The sequence below is a fragment of the Equus caballus genome, chromosome 11 (genome assembly GCF_041296265.1).
Source record: "Equus caballus isolate H_3958 breed thoroughbred chromosome 11, TB-T2T, whole genome shotgun sequence".
Lineage (NCBI taxonomy): Eukaryota > Metazoa > Chordata > Mammalia > Perissodactyla > Equidae > Equus > Equus caballus.
This window is the reverse complement of record NC_091694.1, coordinates 47791739-47813530: the sequence shown is the minus strand read 5'-3', so window position 1 is coordinate 47813530 and position 21792 is coordinate 47791739. Positions and strand designations below refer to the sequence as shown.

Sequence of the window (21792 nt, the reverse complement as noted above, 5' to 3'; positions counted from 1 at the left end):
CAGTCTGCTCCTTAGTACCACTCTCATATTTCCTTTCTTTGCTTCCACAGTCGTCACTGCGGACGTCTTCTTTGCCATAAATGCTCGACCAAGGAGATTCCTATTATAAAGTTTGATCTGAACAAGCCTGTGCGAGTTTGCAACATTTGCTTTGATGTACTGACTTTGGGTGGGGTCTCTTAGTGAGCCCCCAGGAGGGTCCAGGCCATATCTCCGGTCATCTCCCCAGCAGCTGCTCTGCTCACCAGCCTGACCCACCCAGAGCAGGAGCTGGCAGTTGTCTTCCTGCGGCAATAGACTGGAACAATTAAGGACCATGGTGTGACAGATCCCGTTTCAAATGATTCTGTATGATTGTTGGTGTGTCAGACTGTGACAGAGTTCATTAGAAATCTCACTCATTGGACCAGGCCATTTAGCCTAAGTGGTAAATGTATTAGGAATTAAACCCCATTCTGCTAGCAGCATATAAGGACACCTTGAAAACCATTTTCCCTTCCAGTAGCTTAATGTCCATCTCAGAGCATTCATGAAGTCTTCCTGCCTGCGCGGACTTACTAGGAAGAACCTAACAGGAGGAAGCTGGCGTCTGGCTGCTCCAGGAGAGCTCGCTTTGCTCTAGAGTAAGTGGCTGTGGACTTTTCTGCACAGTGTTTTCATAAAGATCATAGGATCCTCTAGCCCTGAAGTCTTTTTTTCTTTTTTTTTTGAAAAGCTAAGCTGTATTTTTAGTGAGCTACCCCTTTAAAAAAGGTGAAATCTTTCTAAACAGGGTTCAAAGATGAGAGCTGAAAAATCGTGGCCTTAACAACTGAAAGCTTTACCAGTATTCATGCTCCTCGGGTGTCAGAGGTGCAGTTTGGCAGCTTGACACCTCCCAGCAGCCATCTCATTCTCTCATCTTGCTGTGTCCTGTCTGTGGAGTCCTCGGTCCCTCTGCCACTAGGGAGTGGTGGAGGAAATGCACCTTGTGCTGCACTTTTTATATAGCTGCATTATTGGTAATTCCAATTTAAAAATCCATATTCAAAAATATCCCCACATGTCCATGCATCAGTGATTCTAATGGTCAGCTTTGACTGGGCCTCCCCATACACTAAGTCTTGAAAGAAAAACCCCTGTCGAGTGTCATTTGGAGGAAGAGAGTGAATCACACAGGCCCAGAGATGAGAGGGGAAGTCTCCAGCCTCAGTCTGTCCCATTTCCTTGACGTGAATGCTTCTTGCTGGAACCTTCCCTGGTTGTGCTGTGAGTGCTGTTGTCCCAGGTCCCCGTTCTGTGTAGCTTGCCCTGCCCCTTTAGAGCCAACAGCCAAAGGCCCCGGCCAAGCGTGAGTGGCCCCATTTTGGAAGGCTCTGGCTTGTGTACTGAACGAGGCCCCCAGAGCTTACTGGCCTTAGTCGCTGCTAGTATATATATTAACCCTGAGGTGTTAAACTTCTTTTCTTTTGAAGGTTTGGCCAGTTTTTTAAAAATGCACATTTAAAGAGAAATTTCTACCACTGCTTTAAAGAAAAAACAAACAAAACTCTGAGATGAACAATATGTGTTGTACAGTTATACTCGGAGATTAACAATCTCAATCATACATACTGATTTTTTCAGACATTTAATAACCACTACATTGTTTTTTTGCATTAATGAAGTACGGATACATGTATAAAAGGGACTAAATATTTTTTTCCAAGAGCTTGTTTTTTTGGATAGTGGTATGTCCTTTATGTTGCTGTAGATTTATACATTCTATTGCCTAAATATGTGTGTAAAATGAGCTGATAAACCAGAGTGCTACTTTTTTTTTAAATATTTCTGTGATTTATAAGATATATATGCTTTCTATGTTAATATGAGCTTGTGTACAATGTTTAAAAGAAAAAATTAATTAGAAGAGTTCCCCTGTCCTCCAAAGTCTGTGACATATTTCATATAGAATTTTTATAGAAAAACAGCTAGTCTTGGAGCGGTGAGGCATGTGGTCAGTTTCCATTTTCTGTTGCCCGAACACGGCCCCGAGGAAGTCAGGCTTTAGTTAGGTGGCTTGCTTCTTTAATTGGAAAGTAAGATGATTCTGCTTCAGATATGAAGTGAAGTGCTCGGTACTTTTATTCTTGTTCTCTTAACGTTCATGGTGGAGGGAGGAGGACGGGAATCCAATCAGGGATGAGGCTGGTTGTCCTGCCCCTGCCCTGCCACACCAATTTCAGTAACAATCTTGCCTCTAATTGCACTTAAATCTTAAAATCGTGTTTCACGTATGTTGAGTGGAGCTTCTCTTTCTCCAGCGTCCGGGCCAGCTCTGGTTCTGAGCGGCCGTGGACTGGGGAGCGTTTGTGGCTTCTGCGCTGGCGTCAGGGGCGCTCCTGCAGACCTCGAGGAAGCGCCTTTCCCCAGGCCTAGGCCCTCCCTGCCGCCGCCAGCTGCACTCAGCAGGCCCCTTGAGCAGCGGCTGCCCTGCCGGGTGAGACTCCCTCATACCTGCCCTGGCTGGGACTTCACGCACCTCTCCAAGCCGCCAAGACTTGACGACAGAACTGCTGCTCCTGTTAAATTTTAATCCATAGCTTAAATACTAAGTAGCAGAAACTCAATTTTCTTCATTCAGAAAGTTGCCAATTGTGAATGAGTAGAGCAGGAAGAATAAATTTTACTGCAATATAATTTGCTGTTATCAGTCAACATTGTTACGCTGAATTAGCTTTTTAACTGCCTCTTGCTCATCACTGTATTTATTATACAGCATATTCTTAACAATCCTTTTTTTAAAGATGAAGGTACAAACCATGTGCTACATGTAAATCGAATGGCTAAAACTAACTGGCTGTGATCCTCGAACAGGAATTTCCCACAAACGTAAGTGCCTACTCTTAGGACTTTTTACCTTTCAGTTATCTTTTTAGTGGTGTCTCACTGGATGACGTGTTAGAACATGTGTTCCATTTGGAGTTTGCTGCCTGTGCACTGTCAAGCCCAACTACCAGTTCAGTCGAGGCTGGGTTAGATTGCTCAGTTCACCTGCCACATTCTCTCCAGGAGTGGGGTCCATGTGACCGTTAGTCCTCTACCTCAGAGCCCTGAGTCATTTCTGACTGCCCTGTTCAGCTTCCTCACTCTTCTCCCTGAATGGGGTCCCTGCTTGGAGCTCAGCGTGCTTGTGGGTTCACCACCACTCCCGATTCGTGTCCCCCACCTGTCGTACTAGATGGTATTGTGTTAATCTTGTCTGTAGGCATGAAGTGGAGGGAAAGTCTTAGGAGCAGGGAGAGCCTTGATTTCTACCTAGAATTCTTTTAGCTGGAGAAAAAAAACACTATTGAACTATGGAATGCTTAGACCTGAAAGGCAAACTAAGTCCCCAGGTGACAGTAGCATGAGCAAGGAAATGTAATGCCTCCATGACAGATTCACCTGGAGCGCGCAGGTTGAGACTGGGGAAGAGCTCCTGAAACACGCTTTCTTCAGGTCCTGGGATTGCACCCCCCAGGACGAGCCCCAGAAGAACTGGACGTGGCATTGGCAAGCCCAGCCCCTCCTCATCTGAAGGACCAAAGCTCCCCACCCCTAGCCGGGGGGAGGAGGGAGCAGAGGGGAAACAACTTTCTAAAGGGGTTTGGAAGCCACATTCTCATTGGGTGGAAGTACTTTAGTGAAGAGCTGACTGTTTCACAAGATATAAACTAAACACTTACTAAATTCCCAGAAGTTACAGATGCCTTAAAGACTTCCTTTGGAAGATCATTGCCTGTACAGTTCATTTCTTGTGTGGCATAAATAATATATTAACCTGTTACAACTGACAACATTGGTTTTCTGTAGCTAAGGAGTCTTGAGTTGGCAGACTATTCAACTTACTGACTTGTCCTTTTTTGGCAAATGTGTGGAGTTGGCTGTTACCATGACATACTTGTGTGATACCAAGGGGAAGGGCAGCAGCCGGGCAGAAACTCAAGCACACATTTGAGTTGATCACCTTGGCTTCCAAGCCGTTCAGGGTGATCTCAGGGTGGGATGATGGCATCATACAGGACCATGGCGCTTATCAGCATTGTTTCTTTGGAGTCCATGTAATGGAATGTATTTTTCAAATATTGATATTTGCATTTTCTGTAACAATTCCTTATAATAAAATGAGGTAAAATTGTGCATTTAAAGTGGAAACTTTAATAAGACATTTGTAGTTACTTTTAATGCAGAAGTACCAATAAGCATTAAAAACAAACAAGCAAATATTTTAAACTTCCAATATGTGAATAAATTTCTTTAACAGCTACCTTCTAGGAAAGTTTGAATTTCCAACACTTTTCAGAAACATATTGTTGACAGTAGTCAAAAAGTAGCTCTTGGGGCATAATGACCAGCTGCCTGGATTGACTGTGCTCTTGGCCCAGACTTCAGCTCATGGCAATGCCTGTGACCACAGCTGCACAGTCCCAGTCACCCGATCCCACAGAAGCTCTCCAGCGGACGCTGGAAATTCCCTCCTGGACTCCATTATTAAGGAACAACTCAAGAGGATCCGCCCCTGGGGAGTGTTCTGCTGGCCGCAGTCTGAAGGGAGGACTGGCATTGCGGGTGGCAGTGGAGACTAAGGCAGGTTTTCAGGGCTTGCAAATGGGGGCCCATGAAGGCCCTGGACAAATCGTACAGTCTAGTAGCTCACCTGGCCGCACACCCTTCAACTAACCTTCCCTTTCTTTACCTGTCTTCCACTTCGCTTACCCCCAGTTCAGACTGACTGTGGTGACAGATCTCATTCGCTGGTGGCTTTTCTCACAAATAATAGGCACCGTTAAGTGCTTCCACATCATAATCCCAAGTAATCCTAATAGCCGTCCTTGAGGTGAACACAGGTCATCATACGTCGTAATGTGAGTACAAACAGGAACCAGGCATGCATCGACTCACATGTTTTTGCCCAGCCAGAGAACAGCACTGGGTTTTAGCTCTGCTCCGTCATTGATCAGGTGACAGTACTGGGCAAGGTTCATAATTTCTGTGCCTTCGTTTCTATATCTGTAAGATGGAAGTGACCGTGGTCCTTCCTAGCTCACAGGGTTGCCTTGAGGAAGCTGCTCAGTAATGTGTCCTTCCTCTCACGCAAGTACACAGATCCTCATGTGCACACCAAGAGTCCCCTCCCATGAGGGCTCACGGGGGCAATGTCTGCTGCCTCCTTGCAGGAATCTGGGGGCTTTGGTAGTAGGAAGTACTCTCAAGGGCGGGGGGTCAGCCCAAGGTCATCCTCCTCCTCTGAGGGGCACCACAGATTTTTTTTTCCTTTTGAGGAAGATTAGCCCTGAGCTAACTACTGCCAGTCCTCCTCTTTTTGCTGAGGAAGCCTGGCTCTGAGCTAACATCCATGCCCATCTTCCTCTACTACTTTCTATGTGGGACGCCTACCACAGCACGGCTTGCCAAGCGGTGCTATGTCCGCACCCAGGATCCGAACCAGCAAACCCCAGGCTGCCGAGAAGCGGAACGTGCAAACTTAACCACTGCACCACCGGGCCAGCCTCCCACAGATTGTGAACAGACACATCTCCAGCCTGTTCATAGGGTATGTCTTTCAGATCACAGCTTGTCCTGGAGCCAAGCAGCAAGGGATGGGTGTGGTGGTCTGATACGGCTCCCTTTGCTGTACAGTTGAGCTGTGAGCAAAAACTCCCAGGCTCTTTGCTCTTAGTTCTGTGTTTATAGAAAACAGGAATCTCAGAATGAAAAGGCAGATGTTACAGTTTCCTTCGGCATGATGGAGGGCAGCTGCCCGGCCTTAGCTTTAACACTGAACTCTGGTATGTATGGCAGAGAGAGCAGACGTGGGATAAAAGCTCAGCTCTGTTGTGCGATGTCTGTTGTAACCAGTAGAAGATGTGGGGGAGGAGATTTATGCCCTTTTCTGGACCATAAAATGAGTCCCTCTCAAGGCTGGCATAGAGGTTAAATGAGAAGAGGTGAAGGTCCTGCCCAGCATAATTGCCCAACACATACTAGTTTGCTTCATTTCCCTCTGCCAGCCTTAACTGCCAGTCTTAACTGCCCAAGCTGAACTTTCTGTGGCTTCCATCAGAGAGGGCTGCCTTCCTCCTCCATAGTTTTGCCCAGAGCCACTTCTACTGGAGGGAGAAACTAGAGGCATTCCTCCAGTAACCACTAGCTTCTCATGGCTGACCTCTTCGGACCATTAAAATGACCATTAAACCTACTCTTGCTGAATCCTTTTGAAGATTCACCCACTGCCCCGATGTGAAGAGGCTTTTTACTATGAAGTAAGTGGTTGGCGTCAAAGAGGAAATGAATTCTCATTGAGCAAGGCGGTGAGCAACCTGCTGGGGCTGGCTGAGTGCGTCCTGCACTGTGTCCTGCAGTTCAAGGGTCTCGTATCAGTCAGATGAGGCCCCTCTAGGAGCCTCCCAAGTCCATACTTGGCTGGGATGACAGTAAGTGGGCCTTGTTTTGCTCCTTTTCTTTTTCAGCCTGTTTTTGGAAAGGTCTGAACATCTCTGGACCTGGCCCCACACTATCCCTGCATTCCTACCCCAGGAATGGCCTCTGAGTGCTCCCACCAGGGGTTTCCTCTGCCATACTGTAAGCTCCTTGAGGTCAGCGGCCTCGCCTTCCCCCAGCCCCTGCCCCATGGCACACAGGTGCTTGGTAAATATCTGTTGAGTGACTAAGGACCAGAGCAGTGACAGTGACTAGGTCCCAGTTAGCCTGGAGCTGAGGGCTGCTGCCAGTTACCAGGGATGCCTCAGGCACCGAGTTCAAGGGCTGGGTGGAACTTGGAACAAGGTCCTCATTTCAGCTCTCCTTTCTGTTTGCTCCTGCTCCAGGGAGGGCAGAGACACACTGAACTATGAAGGAGTTGAAAATAGCACTGTGAATCTGGACAAGAATCTTGAGTTCTAGGCTCAGCTCCATTGATTTGTGTCCTTATTAAGTTCTTTGGGCCTTGGTTGCCTCATCTCCAAAATAAGAACTAACTGCGCACTTAGCACATGCTAGTACAGTGGATATGGGGGTACACAGCTCAATGCCTCTTGGTTCCTGTCCTCAAAGGGTCTGCAGTCCAGTGCAAGAGGCTGACAGGAAATTCGTGGTCACAGAACACTGTGATCTTTGCTATTTTAGACGCAAACACAGGGTGTTACGGGGACCTAGGGAGAAGTGCATCTAAACCCAACTGGCGGGCCAGCGATTAACGAAGGTTCCCAAGAGGTGCTGATTGGGCTGAGTTTTGAAGAGAAGAGAGGTGGACACGTTGAGCGGAGGAAGAGGGGTCATTGCAGGCAGAAGGGCCAGCCTGGCTGAGGGCCGTGGAGGCATAATGCAGTGAGATGGAGGCTGGAGGGAGCAGCGCCTGGGGCTGTGGCGGGAGAGACAGACGCTGAGAGGAGATGACCGTAGAAGGACCTCGTGTGCCGCGCTGCTGAAGAGTGAACACTTGCTCCTTACAGAAATGGGGAGCCACTGAGGAGGCTTAAGTGGGGAATGCCCTGATGGCAAACATAGCTGGCGGGGGGGCGGGGGGGTGGACTGGAAGGAGGGAGTGCAGTTCCATTCCTGCAACAATCTGGGTGGGAAATGACAGCCTAAACCAGAGGAGGAGTGCTGGGGACAGACAAGAGGGAATGGGGAGGAGAGAATAAGCAGGTAGAATGGCCAAAACTTGGGGACTGGACGGGAGAAGGGAACAGGAGAGGAAGGCGTTGTGGATGATTGCCAGGATGTTGCCAGGCGGAACCATCACCAGGGGAACTAGAAGAATCACGAGGGAGCAGGTGAAGACTGAACGCCAGAAGTGTGGAGTTGGAGGTGCCCACCAAAATGCCAGGAAAGCCGCCTGGACTGGACACAGATTTGGTGGTCTAAGCTGGTGTGAGGAGAGCTGGTGGGAAGGAGTTCACAGAGGAGAGGCGGCTTTCAAGGAGACTGAGAAGGAAAGGCCTGAGGGAGAAAAGGCAAGGGAGGGTTCTGTGGAGGCCTCGACTGTGACAGGTCCAGGTAGGTGATAACTGAGTGTGGCCGTGGGCTTTGCCAACACAGAGTTTATCCTGCTGTTGAGCAGAGAAGGGCAGAAGCCGGGCAGCTGTGCTGCCCAGTAAATGGGGCTGAGGAGCAAAGATGGTGAGTATGCACAGCATTTTCAAAAAGCTTAGCCGTGACAGGACGTAGATAGGGTGCTCCGGAGGAATGTGGCATTGAGGGAGAGTGTATTTATGATGTGAGGGAAGTGAGCTGTTTAATGCTTGCTTAGGGGGAAGAGCCAGGAGGCAGGGAGAGGTCACACGTACTAGAAGGGCAGGTGAGGAGATCTTGGGGTGGCAAAGGAGGCAAGAGTCAAGTCCAGGCGTCAGGAACGCTGTGGCCACAGGGCAGGGAGCTATGAGTCTGCAAGTGAAGCGGGGGCAGCCTCCATTTTCCAGTCAGTGAATCTGGAAAGCTATTTAGTGAGATGAATGATAAAGGAGAGAAAAAAGGAGAAAGGAAGAAGGATAGAGAATTTTTAGGATAAGAGTTGAGGGGCTGGGAACAGCAGCTGAGGGGAAGGCTCAGAGGAGAGACATGGACTGTCTGCATCTCCTTATCTGTAAAGGAGGAATACTCCTGCCTCCAACTACTTAAGAATCCAAGAGGTCATGGGCATGCAGTTTGTCAAGTGTAGGAGATTACAGGTGACCTTGGACACAGGATCCACTGGAAAAGGTGCGAGCCCAGCACCGCTAGGCCAAGGCTGTGTGTGCTGGCGTGTGCAGGCTTGCCCAGATTGGACGCTGCATTAGCCAGTCCTCTTGTGAGAGCTGTGAAACTACCTTTTGCTCAAAATGCAGACCTCTCCCTTTGAAAACACACCACACCTAATTTTAAGTGTTTAAAAGAGAAACAATATCCTAGCTTCAAATTGTTGCTTTGTTCAGAGGTATCTGGATTTGCTGGATCTAAGCAAAAGCATTTCCATTTCCAGAATTAGACTCTCCTATTTTATCGTCACTTCTCACTGTCTTGGCGCAGGTTCAATCAACTCTGTGTGACTTTTGGTTGTAAATTCAAGTTTGCCTTAGGGTTGAGGTCTTACATATAAGAAAGCTTATAAAAGTTAGGGGTCACAAGTTTAGCCAGTGAGGAACACGGAACAGAGGTCTGTTGATGCTGTGAATTTATGCAGCTCTTGTTTCTGAGTTGTAAAGGGACAAAGTCCCTTTTTGCCAGTGCCCCTGATGCCGTGAGCAGGTCAGGAGTTATAGGCAGGTGATCCAGGCAGCCTGGGAGTCTGGGAATGAAGCTGTGGGAGTTCAGAGCCCTTTAGCTTGTCTGCCCAGTTAGTTTCGAGTTGGTCATATTCGTGCCCATTAATATCTGAGGGCTCTGAAGAACGGCAAGTGGATCTAGGCAGACAGTGGCAAAAACAGGCTGACCTGTACTAGGCAGGTTGCCAGGCTCTAGCCTCAGTCACAGAATGGTGAGCCCATGGTGGGGGCATGAGTCACATTTGCAGAGCATGATCAGAGTGTTTCCAGGCCCTCTTGTTGCATGTCAGGAACATCCTAGGGCACGTGAGTCAAGGGCCTCTGAGGGTTCTAGGCAGGGTTCTCTGTGTGTTATCAACATACAGGGCATCAGCTTAGAGTGGGAAGGAGCATGTGATGGCTAGGGGTGGGCAGCCTGTGTATTCCCCCAAGTTGGGGTGGTCCAAGTCCCCACGATTTCTATGTATAGGGTTGTCCATTGTCTGGTCACTAGGGGGGCCAGTTGTTCTCACACACACGCAGTGGGGCTCCTTGGCACCTGGCCTGTACAGCTTCCTGGGGACGCCAATCCAGTCTCTGCTCACACCTCCACTAAGGATAGAAAGAAAGAGGGCTTCTTAAAAACATGAACTCACGAGTCTTTCTGGGAAGGGGAGAGGAGGAAGCAGTGAGCCAAGGCTTGTGAAAAGTAGAAGCCATGCCACTTCCCTTCTTGGTGTTTTTCTAAGGCGGTGGTCTGCAGGGTTCCACCCATGAACCTTCATGCTCTCTCCTGACTTCCTCCAGCTCCCTTCACCCACACCCTGTGCCTTCCTAGGAGGCAGCACCGCTTCCCTGCATTGGTGATAACACCTGTGAAAGGCTATCCCCCACTGGCCTGTGAGCTTCTCAAAAGCAGTGTCTGGGTCTGATTCTCTTCTCGCTTCCTCACTACATCCCGTGCAGGGCTGCAACTTGATGTTGGGGTCTGGGGCACTTGGGTGGGGTGGGCAACTGAGGCAACAAGCCAAGGCCCGGTGGGTCAGCCTGCTCTGGGAGGCCCTTGGCATAGGGGTAGTTTCAGCTGTCCTTTCCCTTGCGCAGGCCCAGTACTTGATGTTGCCAGGCTTCAGAGATGGAGGAGCAGGCTCCTATCCTGGGCAGAAGGTCCTAACTCATCTTAGGATACCGAGTTCAGTCTCCCATGGACTCACAGGCCTTGCAAAAGGAAAATGAGACTCTTGGAATTGATGCCCCATATAGGTTCCATTGTCTGGGACCAGGATCACTTATTGTCAGAGAAACTCTGCCACCCAGTTAGAAACCTTCCCACTTGTAGCTTTCCCAAGAACAACGCTGTCAGGCACTGAATTGCCTCCCTCCCTCCTTCCAGCCATCCATCCCATGATCAGTCATTCTTGCTCCACACCCAGTCCCTGCCTTCAGGACTCCTCATTTCTCCGAGTCTAAAGGGAGAACCATGTGTGTGAGTAGAACACAACACATTGGGCTGAGGCATAGAGACGGGGCCAAACTCACTGGGTGGGTCTGGAACAGCACTGTGGGGAAAGCAGAGCCTAAGCAACACAGTCATGAAAGCCAGAAGGGGTTACAAAGACTGGGGGTGGGGGTGGCTTGTAGGGGGCAGGGTGGGTAGAGGTAGGCTCTCAAGGGAGCGAAGTCAAGCATCTAAAGGCACACAGGCCTCCAGGTACCCTCCTATGGAGGACCAGTGCTCTCTGAGGCCACCTGCATTCAGCCTTGTGTCCCAGCAAGGCCCACCTTTGTCCTAGCTCCACCCCCTGAAATGGGCAGGCCAGGTTCTCATAGCCTCCTTCTTTCTGGAGACACGACGACACTGGAGAAGCTGTGTCTCTTCAAAACTCATGGCCAGGAGAGAAGGGGCTTTCCTTCCCGCTCCCTTCGCCCCTGCTCCCCTGAATGGAGGCGGAGGAAATGTGTGCTGGATACAGTGGCCGGGCCTAGAGACAGCTGGTGGCTTTGGCTGTTTGCTGGCCTCTCCCTTCAGAAGGGTGGGTTCTCAGAGCTTAGCCTTAGGGAAGTGGCCCTTCTCCGCTACTGACAGCAGGTTTCCTTGCCCCTCCGCAGTGAGAGCTGGGCCCTTACTTTGAGGCCCAGGTGGCTTGTCCAGTCTGGCTTCTTTTTTCCCTTACCAGAGCTAAAGGAGATTTGAGGGACTTGAGCTGCATTTGAGTCCACGCTGGCATGATTAAAGCAGGAAAAAAATATTTTTCTCCAGCTTCCCCAAAGCGACCTGGAATAAGCCCTGTTCTAGTCTGGCTCACCTCACTTTATTCTTACGGGGAAGGGCTTCTCCATGTAGCCTGTACTTCCCTGAATTACTCAGACTATGCAATGTTTTTAAGACAGCACCTCAGGGCATCACTGCAAGGCCCCACGCACCTCCCCATCCCTCTCCTGTAGGCAGGAAGGCTTTGTGCTGACAAATAGGAAACTGAGGCCCTTGGGTGGATGGACAGGCCAAAGCAAACAAGAAATGGTACTTGTGCCTTCTGGTTCCCAGGCCAGGGTTTCTCCAGCAGTCTTTGGGGAATTAAAAAACAAAGAGAGCGAGAGAGATGCCCAGATATCAATCCTAATGTTCTCATCCCGTTGTCTGGAGTGACGTCCCACCAGGAGTAATTTTTTAAATTCTAACATGTAGCCAAAGTTAAGAATCACTATCTCAGAGTACAGGTATTTTGAAAAAGTTCCCCTGGGTCAACAGTGAATTCACTGCTTCACTGCATAACACAGACAGGACGGCCCAGCAGTTTGAGGGAGAGAGGCGGGCAGGGGCAGAAGTGTTTACCTGTTTGGGGAACACCAGAGCCGGCTGCCCTTGGCTGAGCTCCACTCGGCATTGCATGGTGGGAACTTCTGCTTCTCTTTCAGTTCCTCTTGACGGGCCTCCAAGCCTTTGGTGATCATGGCTTCTACCCGGGTCAGTTCTGGGGTAGGCAGCCCATCCTCTCCGTAGAACCTTCCTATCACCCGTCCTGCGGTGACAGGAAAGCTGACGTCAGAGCAACAGTGAGAGAACAGATGCTTAGCGTCTGAAGCGGTTGTAGTAAAGCTCAGGTTCCGGGGTTGCTGACTTCGGGGCTCTACAGGAGCCTGCTGGTGCTGACTTAGCAAGAACTCGTACTGGAGGGACAAGACTCCAGAGAGAAGCAGCCCTGTTCTAGTGCAGAGTCCTCCAGCACGGAAATCATAAAATCTTTCTCACCTGTAGAATCAGTTCCCTGAGAGGGGAACCATGTGCGATTCATTGATGGTGCTCCACAGTGCTTGGGGCACACAGTAGGTGCTCAATAAGTGTTTGACGAATGAATGGCTTATTGGGTAACATTTTCGTGGCTCAATTCCTCCCAAGATGACTTATTTTGTCTAATATTAACTATAAATAGGTCACTTATTGAGCGTTTACTCAGTGTCAGGTGCTACGCTAGCACTTTACCAATATTTTGTTAATCCTCCGAGAGAGAAATCACTGCTCCCGTACATTCACAGGAGAGAGCCTGGAGATTAATAACTCGGGGAAATCTACAGAGCTGCTAAGTGGGTCTGGCCCCAAGCTCATGCTCTCCACCACTCTCCTCTGGCTCAGTCCTTCGGTGGACACACTGAGTGGCAACCGGGTTTAGTTTAAAATCGCTGTCAGAGTTTGTAAAGGTCTAAGATGTGGCAGCAGCCCGCAAGTGGTCAGCAAGCCTACAGGCCAGAGCCAAAAACAGATCAGTGCACCTTAGGTGCGGGGACTTTCATCTCCAAGTCCCGAGGGCACATGGCCCTCCCAGGCAGCACCTGGCCCGGGGCAAAAGAAGCAGCAGCAGTCACTTCCAGGTTTGATCAAGTGGTGGAGGCAGCAGTGCACACCCGCCCCAGCTGGTCTGTCCAACCTGCGCAGGCCCCGAGAACCACCTAGCTTAGGTTCCAGGGGCGCTTCCATTCGGTGTGTCTAAGATTCAGTTCATCCTCTCAAGTCCGATGCCCTATGCTGACTTTTCCAGTTCTCTTTACGTCACTTGGGTCTCTGGTACCTGGATCAGGAGCCTGGGCTCTCTCAGACTCCTTCACATCCACCTGTACCCATCCCTGTGTCCACGTCTAGTCCATTAGCAAATCTTGTCAGTCCGACCTTTGAGACACCCTGACTCTGTCCCCTCCTTTCTATTTCCACTGCTGCCACCCTAACCCAAACCATGGATTACAGCAGTTGCCTCCCGATTGGTCTCTACTTCAGCTCGTGCCTTCCTACAGTTCTGTCTCCACAAAGCAGCTGGGGGGGGCGGTCTTTTAAAAACCTGAATCCTTTTTTTCCCCCCGAGGAAGATTAGCCCTGAGCTAACATCTGCCAATCCTCCTCTTTTTTCTGAGGAAGACTGCCCTGAGCTAACCTCCGTGCCCATCTTCCTCTACTTTATATGTGGGACACCTACCACAGCATGGCTTGCCAAGCAGTGCCATGTCCGCACCTGGGATCTGAACCTGTGAACCCTGGGCCGCCCACGCGGAACATGTGCACTTAAATGCTGCGCCACCGGGCCGGCCCCTAAAAACCTGAATTCTATGATGTCACCTCCATGCCTGGTTTGAACCCTCAATGGCTTCCAAAAGCACATGGATGAAATACACACTTCTTATCAAGGCCTCCAAGACGCTACAGGCATCTGACTTCAGTTTGCTTCTTCAGCTCTTCTGGAGCCACTTCCTCCCTCATTAGGCTCCAGCACTCGGGCTTCCTTTCTATTCCGTGACCATGCCTAGCTGCCGCCACCCCAGCACTACTGTTCCTTCAGCCTGAAAAACTCTTCTCCCAGATCTCCGTACACTTGGCTCCTGCTCACCTTCCAGGTCTCAGCTTAACTGTCGTCTCCTCCAAGAATCCTCCCTGACCGCCTGCTCGAAGGTGCCGCACACCCCCAAACATGCATCAGATTCGTTTCCTTTTATTCACAGCCCTATCTGGAACTGTCTGATCTCTTTACTTGGTTATGATATATCTCCCCCATCAGTGAGGCCCAGTGCTCAAAACAGCTTAGTACAGAGCATTCATTTTAAATGCTCGTTAGAACAAATGAAGGCCTCAGGGCCCCTGTCCCAAGCCTACAGTCTATGAGTTGGCCTGGCACAAAACTTTCTCCTATAGAGGGTCCCTGTATGCATGGTGACAAGCCTGTCTTGCTGGGTTGTAGACGTGAGACCAAAGAGAGGGCAGTAGTAGTACAGGCAACAGAGAAAGAGTTGCAGAAGCTGTGTGGTGAGAATGGTGGTCAGCGTTGGCTGGGTCTCCAAGCCAACGCTGTATCCAGAACACTACAAAAGACATCTCTTTTTCCCTTGAGCCCTGGCCATGTGGCTGCCAAGATGGCTTCCTGGTTGTCTTCACTTCAGTGTGTACCCATATAATAAACCTTAATCCTCTGACGTGTCCTGAGGGTCTCTGGCGCCCTGAAAGAAACGAACACAGCCCCCCTCCTCCAGAGTGAGCTAACAGGGCAGGAACTGCGCTCGACTCATCCCTCGCTCCCTTGAGGACCAGACAGTAGCTTACCCATAGTACACACAGTAGTTCCCCTTTATCTATGGTTTTTCTTTCCGTGGTTTCAGTTACTTGTGGCCAACCACACTCTGAAAATACTACATGGAAAATTCCAGAAATAAACCATTCATAAGTTTTAAATTGCGTGCTGTTCTGAGTAGTGTGATGAAACCTCACACTGTCTCACTCCATCCCGCCCCTGATGTGAATCACCCCTTTGTCCACGGTATCCACGCTGTACACGCTACCTGCCTGTTAGTCACTTAGTAGGCGTCGGTTAGCATGATCGACTGTTGGGTATCGCAGCGCTTGTGTTCAAGTAACCTTAGTTTTACTTAATAATGGCCCCAAAGTACAAGAGTAGGGAGGCTAGCAATTCAGATATGCCAAAGAGAAGCCATAAAATGCTTCCTTTAAGTGAAAAGGTAAAAGTTCTAGACTTAATAAGGAAAGAAAAAAAATCGTATGCTAAGGTTGCTCAGATCGACTGTAGGAACAGATCTATCCATGGAATTGTGAAGAAGGAAAAAGAAATTCATGCTAGTTTTGCTGTCACACTTCAAATATGTATGTATAGGGGAAAATGTAGTATTTATAGGGTTTGGTATTATCCGTGGTTTCAGGCACCCACTGGGGGGTCTTGGAATGCCCCATGGCTAAGGGGGGACTACTGTATTCATATGTATCCTGACTTTAACTAAAATCCCTCTGGAGCATTTCCAACCATTTGCCCCCCGCCCACCCCCAAACACATACATTAGCATTATTCAAACAAGACCAGTTCACTCATTTCACCCAACACACTAGTTTGCTCCCCAAATATCAGTAAGACATGTTTGGTCTGGCATCCTTTGCCCACTCACAGGACTCCATTCTTATTCTTTTGTGTTGGGTTTTCTTTTCCTTATTAACTCGGTAATGTCTCAACCTTGGTTTGGCAACCTCATGGGAAAAAGAGAGAAGCAAGCCTTCTCAAGGGCAGATGGAGAGAGGTCAGTTCCTTCACTGGCAGTCGTGGTGCTGGTCGCACGAATGACCTGGGGCAGACTAGGTGAAAACAAAGAAGGGGGTGCCACAGGTTGGAATGACAAGGGCCAACAATGGTGGGTGTAGGGGAGATTGGAAACAGAAAGAACTTTAGATGTTATGAAAAAAGCATTAGCCAGTTGGATGTGGAGGGAACAGAGGAACTAGTAAAAATGCCAAGTTCTTAGAAAAGGTGACACAAGTAGTAATGACAGAAGCAGACATTCAGAGGCATTGGGGCAGAAAAAGAACTCTTCCAGTTTAGACCTCTTCCAACGGCGAAGGGACACTGATGTTCCCCTGGAAGTTAGCTGTGTCCAGGTGGGGCTCAGTGAGAGGCCAGGGCTGCAGGAGAGGGAAAAGAGGGCCCCAAACATCCCAGTGGGATGCTTAGTGTCTAACATTTCTTTAGGACACCGTTAGGTGTCTTCTCATTTAAAAGGGGAGTTTCCTCACGTCCCACCAGAGCAAGTGCAGTGCCCTACACAACTGGCCTTAACAAAGATTTGATTAGCTAACTTCCACCTGGGAGACAATTCATTCAGGCTAATTCAGGACACAGGCTAATGTTTTTCTCCTTAGAGGACAAAATAAAAGGGTATTTGTCAAAACTGCACACACACTCAGGCTTCAAGCCTTCCTGACTGTTTGCTGAGGCTTGATGCCTGGAACACAGCAAGACAGGGAAGCTGTCCTCCTGGAGCCGGTTGTTCAAGGGTGGCACAGGCAACCACTGGCTCTCGGGTAACAGAGGACAACGTAAATGGCCAGGCAATCCTATCTCAAGATTAAGAGTGAGGGAAACAAGTGTCCCAGCCATTTCCTTCTGGTGCTCACTGCCACACTAACAACCAGAGTTTAAGGTGAAAAACTAATGGGTAGTTTTCAGATTTTAACCTTGAGTCCAATCCCCAAAGAATTCTAGCCCGTTAAAAAAATTGCAAGACAACTACATGAAATCTATGGAACGACCTGTGGAATACCTACCAACGAATTCGTAATTCTTCTCATAGAATGAAAGCCAGTTCTGAAGTGTCAGCATCTCAGAAAATGACAAGTCAGATACATCATCCACGAGGCCTGCTGCAGAGTAGTCCCCAGTCACAAACGCTCTGGATGCGTCTCGGCCTGCGGGAGAGATGTTTCCGATAGATTAACTTGTAAACCACCGACACTGTGCCAACTTAAGAATCTATGTTCTGAGAAACATCTCCTGAAAACCCTCACTCCCTGCAAGCATAGCTAATGCCCCCTAATCGGTGACAGATGCTCCTGGATCCTGAACACACATTTTGGCATCGATCACATTCTTTCACTTACTTTCAGCAACATTTCCCACAGCTGACCACATCCCTTGGCCCCCATGACACTCCACTCTTGGTTTTCCTCCTACCTCTGATTGTTCATTTTCTGTCAGCCTCAGGGATCAGTTCTTGTCCACCTTCTCTGGTCCATCCACACCCTCCACTTGACAACCTTATCCACTCCTGTGGTTTCAAATACTACCTTCATGCTAAAGACGGCCAAATTGTATCTTTAGCTCAGACTTCTCTTGAGCTCCAGACCTGTATATCCAATTGTCTACTCAACATCACTTAAATGTTTTACAGATATCACAAGTTCAAAATGTCCAGCTGAACTAATGGTCACCAGTACCCCCAGCCCCAAGAAACCTGCATCTGTTCCAGTATTCCCTGTCTCAGTAAGCATCAACCAGTTGCTCAATCCAGAAATGCAGTCCTGGATGCCTCCTTCATCCCTCGCATCCAATCAGTCCCGAAGTCCTACAATTTCTACCTAAATAGTTTTTGTGTCAGTCTACCCTTCTCCATCTACCACTAAGCAAGCTCAAGCTGCCATCATCTCTCATCTGCACTATGACAGTAAACCCATAAGAGGTCTCCCTACATTCACTCTTTCCCCACTCATCTATTTTCCATATAACACTTAGACTGATAGTTTAAACACAAATTGATCATGTCATTCCCTTGCTTAAATATCAGTGGCTTCCTTTTGCCCTATGATAATGTCCAAATTCCCTAACATGCCATTCAGGGCCCTGCACCAGCCACCACCAAGCTCGCCTTGCCACTGTGCTCCCTTCCTTTCCCCCTTCCTCCCCTACTACGTTAGGACCTCTGGTAATACCAATATGTTTTCCGTTTGACACCTGTTACAAAAATAATTCATTGATTGTTTATGTGATAACTAATGTCTATCTTTTCTACTAGTCTGCAAGTTTCATCAGGAAAGAGAACACATCAAATTCCTTTAGTATTGATTTCCCAGTGTCTGGTGGTGCCTGATATTTAGTAAATTCTCAATAAACATCAACTGAATGAAACCCATATATTTACAATTACAATACATATATTTACAATTACAATTACAGTAAGGGGTGCCAAGACAATTCAGTGAGGGAAAGAATAGTCTTCAACACTGGTGCTTGGACAACTGAATAGCCACATGGAAAAGAACGAAACTGGACCCCTACCTCACACCATAGATAAAATTAACTTAAAATAGATCAATGACCTGAATGTATGAGCTAAAACTATAAAACTCTTAGAAGAAAACATAGGTATAATCTTTGTGACCTTGAATTAGGCAGTAGTTTCTGAGGACACCAAAATCACAAGCAACCAAAAAAAAAATTGGACTTGATCAAAATTTTAAGATTTTGTGCATTAACGATCACTATCAAGAAAGTGGAAAGAGCCTACAGAATAGGAGAAAAATATTTGCAAATCATATATCTGATCAGGGTCTAGTATACAGAATATATAAAGAACTCTCACAACTCAACAATAAAAAGACAAACAACCCAACTGAAAAATGGACAAAGGATTTGAATAGACATTTCTCCAAGGAGGGTATATAAATGGTCAACAAGCTCATGAAAAGATGCTCGACATCATTAGTTATTAGAGAAATGCAAATAATCAAAACTACAATGAGCCACCACTTCAAACCCACTGAAATAGCTATAATCAAAAAGACACACACAAGGGCCGGCCCCATGGCTGAGTGGTTAAGTTCACATGCTTCAGTGGCCCAGGGTTTCATGGGTTCAGATCCTGGGTACGGACATGACACCGTTTGTCAGGCCATGCTGAGGCGGCGTCCCACATAGCACACCAGAGGTGCTCACAACTAGAATATACAACTATGTACTGGGGGGCTTTGGGGAGAAGAAGAAGAAGAAGAAGAAGAAAAAAGATCGGCAACAGATGTTAGCTCAGGTGCCAATCTTAAAAACACACACACACAAAGACAATAAGAAGTTTGGTGAGGATGTGGAGAAATTGGAACTCTAATACATTAATGATGGGGAAGTACAACGGTGCAGCCACTTTAGAAAACAATTTGGCAGTTTCTCAAAAAGTTAAACACAGAGTTATCATATGACCCAGCAATTCCATTAAGTGTATACCCAAGAGAACTGAAAACATATGTCCACACAAAAACTTGTACACAAATGTTCACGGTAGCATTATTCATAATAGGGAAAAAGTGGAAACAAGCCAAATGTCCAACAAATGATGAATAAACAAAATGTGGTTATCTATACAATAAAATATTACTTGGCCATAAAAAGGAATGGAGTAGTGATATATGCGCGTAGACCATGGATGAACCTTGAAAACGTTATGCTAAGTGAAAGAAGCCAGACACAAACAGCCACATGTAGGATTCCATTTATATGAAATGGCCAGGATAGGCAAATCTTTAAAGATAGAAAGTAGATAGTGGTTGCCAGGGGTGGGGGAGAGGAAAGAATGGGGAGTGATGCTAATGGATATGGGGTTTCTTTTTGGTTTGATAAAAATGTTCTAGAATTAGATAATGATGTTTGCACAAATTTCTGATTATATTAAAAACCACTGAATTGTACACTTTAAAAGGGTGGATTTTATATTATGTGAATTATATCTTAATAAAAAATAATAAAAACATTGACTGAATGAACGAATGAATAAATGAACATATCTGCTTCCCTGCTAGACTGTGTGGGCGGTGGGGCGCATATTATAATCTGAGTCCTCAGCACCTGGCACAAGGCAGGCTACATGGGAGTGGTCAAGAAATGGATGTTGAATGAATATTGGGCACAAAGGAACAGACAGTAGAGCAGATTGTGAAAGAAAAATCACATCAGAAATGGAGTTTATGCACATACTTGTGCATAAAACTGACAGCTGCATCAGGGTGTGGCAGGACAGCACACCAAAAAGTGCCCTCACCTGGCAGGTAAATAAAACCCTTGATGCCAGTCCCAGCTGCGTTGCTGACTGACTGTGTAGCCCTGGGTAAGTCCCTTCTCCTGCTGGACTGTTTGAGGAGCCCGGCAACACCGACTGAACTTAATTCCTTCTCTGCCTATGCTTCTATTTCTGAAGTTCTCCCTAGAGACAGGGAAGTCACTTGTATTTAAGCACCAGAGGCAGCTTTCCGATTCCCCTCATCAGTGCAAAATGCTTATTTAATATCAGCCCAGTCACTACTCTTAAGCTTGCTTGGCATTTGTTTTTTCTTTTTTAATCTGAGGCTTGGTCGTTCCTCTGGGCTGGTAAGGCAACATCTCTAAAAGTAACCGGCTCGTGGTCCCGGTCCAAGTCCTGTCAGTACTTAGTTGTGAGGGCTTTAGGCTAAGCATATCCAGCAGTCCCCTCAGTTGTAAAATAAGGACAGCAGAGCAAACGTCACTTGACAAATGTTGAGTCCTAACCTACGCACAGCTTTGTTCTAAGTACTGAAGGACTGTAAAAGTGAACAGAGCCCTTCCCTGCGCTCTAGCCTCCTCTTCTTTTTAAAGGAAGGCAGACAAATGCAACCGTACTAGAAGTAAGAACCACTACTTTTAGGGAAACTTGCTGTGTGTGCGGGGGGGAAGGTGACTTCGGATGGGGACATATTCAAGAGTTGATTGGAATCAGAAGAACACTGAGGGCAGGGAGAGGGTCTCATTCATCTCTGTGCCCCGAGACCCATGCAGTCTGGCACAAGCAGGTATCGGGGGCTTCTCCTGGTGGGCGATGGGTAATTATCAACAGAGGCAGGAGACGTGTTTCTCGAACCTAAGTCACGAAAAGCGGTGGGGAACGACAGGGAGGGTAGAGGCCGCTAAGAGTTGGCCTTAGTCTGCCCAAGTCAAACAGACCAGAAGGATGGTGCAGCTGAGCCTGGCCCCCAGACTACTCTGATGAATGTGGGGAGGAAAAATACAGATGAATGAATGATGAATGAATGAACCAACGACCCGCAGGCGGCTACAGGCCCGCGTCGGAGCTGGAAGAGGCGTGAGCCGCCTCACTGATACCTGCGAAGCCGCTATAGTGGGCCCCAGGTTCGTAGTGCCTCCGGCCAGAGGACACATCGTAGACGCGGCCGAGCAACGCCAAGTAGAGGCCCGGGTCCCCAGGGCCGCCGCGGTAGCGGGCCAGCTCCTCCGGGATGAAAAGGCGAAGGCCAGCGCGGGGACTCCACCAGCCCATCAGCCGCGCTGCCATCACCGCCGCCGCCGCCGCGGCCAGGCCCAGCAGGAGCCCACGCCGGCCGAGCCTCAGCATCGATCCAGCCGCAGGCCTCCGCTCTTCCGAAGTTGCCGCCTCTCTGTCCATAACTAACACGGCGGAAACGCAGCCGTGACGTCACCATCGCGACGCCTATGTACTCCTGTCACTAAGGGGACATCAGAGGATTGAAAGGAAAAAGTCTTGGTGAAAAGTTCACTCCCTGGCGCCGACTCGTCCTCCTACTTTTTCAGCATAGCTATTGAACATGGAGGGACGCCGCGAAAATGAACAGCGAAAGGCCTCCTTGGATTGCAGTTCGTCCGCCCCCAACAAAGATGGTGGCAAAGGAGGCTGCGGGATGATGCAGACGTCATGACAGACGCGCCCTCTTGGAAATCAAGGCTCCACCCTTTGCTGAGGGTGTCCTCGGCTAGCTCTCACGACAGCTGGTAGAGTCCGCTTG

The 21792-nt window shown here is 48.3% G+C and overlaps 2 protein-coding genes across 7 annotated transcripts in view; one reads left to right on the top strand and one right to left on the bottom strand.

The window, feature by feature from the left end:
* The window catches only part of ANKFY1 (ankyrin repeat and FYVE domain containing 1), an 89613-nt gene extending 85373 nt beyond the window's left edge, over window positions 1-4240 (top strand). For 4 of the 6 annotated variants that reach the window (XM_005597676.4, XM_005597678.4, XM_070227912.1 and 1 more), the window contains one exon: window positions 51-4240. In XM_005597676.4, the coding sequence (XP_005597733.1) occupies window positions 51-183 (133 nt within the window). In that variant the 3' untranslated portion in view covers window positions 184-4240. The remainder of the gene's footprint in view (window positions 1-50) is intronic. The other 2 variants (XR_011423434.1, XR_011423436.1) reach the window with 1 other exon arrangement.
* On the bottom strand, window positions 1692-21761 carry CYB5D2 (cytochrome b5 domain containing 2). Its single transcript, XM_001504731.5, has 4 exons — window positions 21134-21761; window positions 16801-16941; window positions 12055-12241; window positions 1692-9833 (listed from the first exon to the last, which is right to left on the bottom strand). Exons 1-4 carry the CDS (start codon window positions 21432-21434, stop codon window positions 9617-9619), a joined length of 846 nt encoding a protein of 281 aa, XP_001504781.2. The 5' UTR covers window positions 21435-21761; the 3' UTR covers window positions 1692-9616.
* Between the last annotated feature and the right edge of the window lie 31 nt (window positions 21762-21792).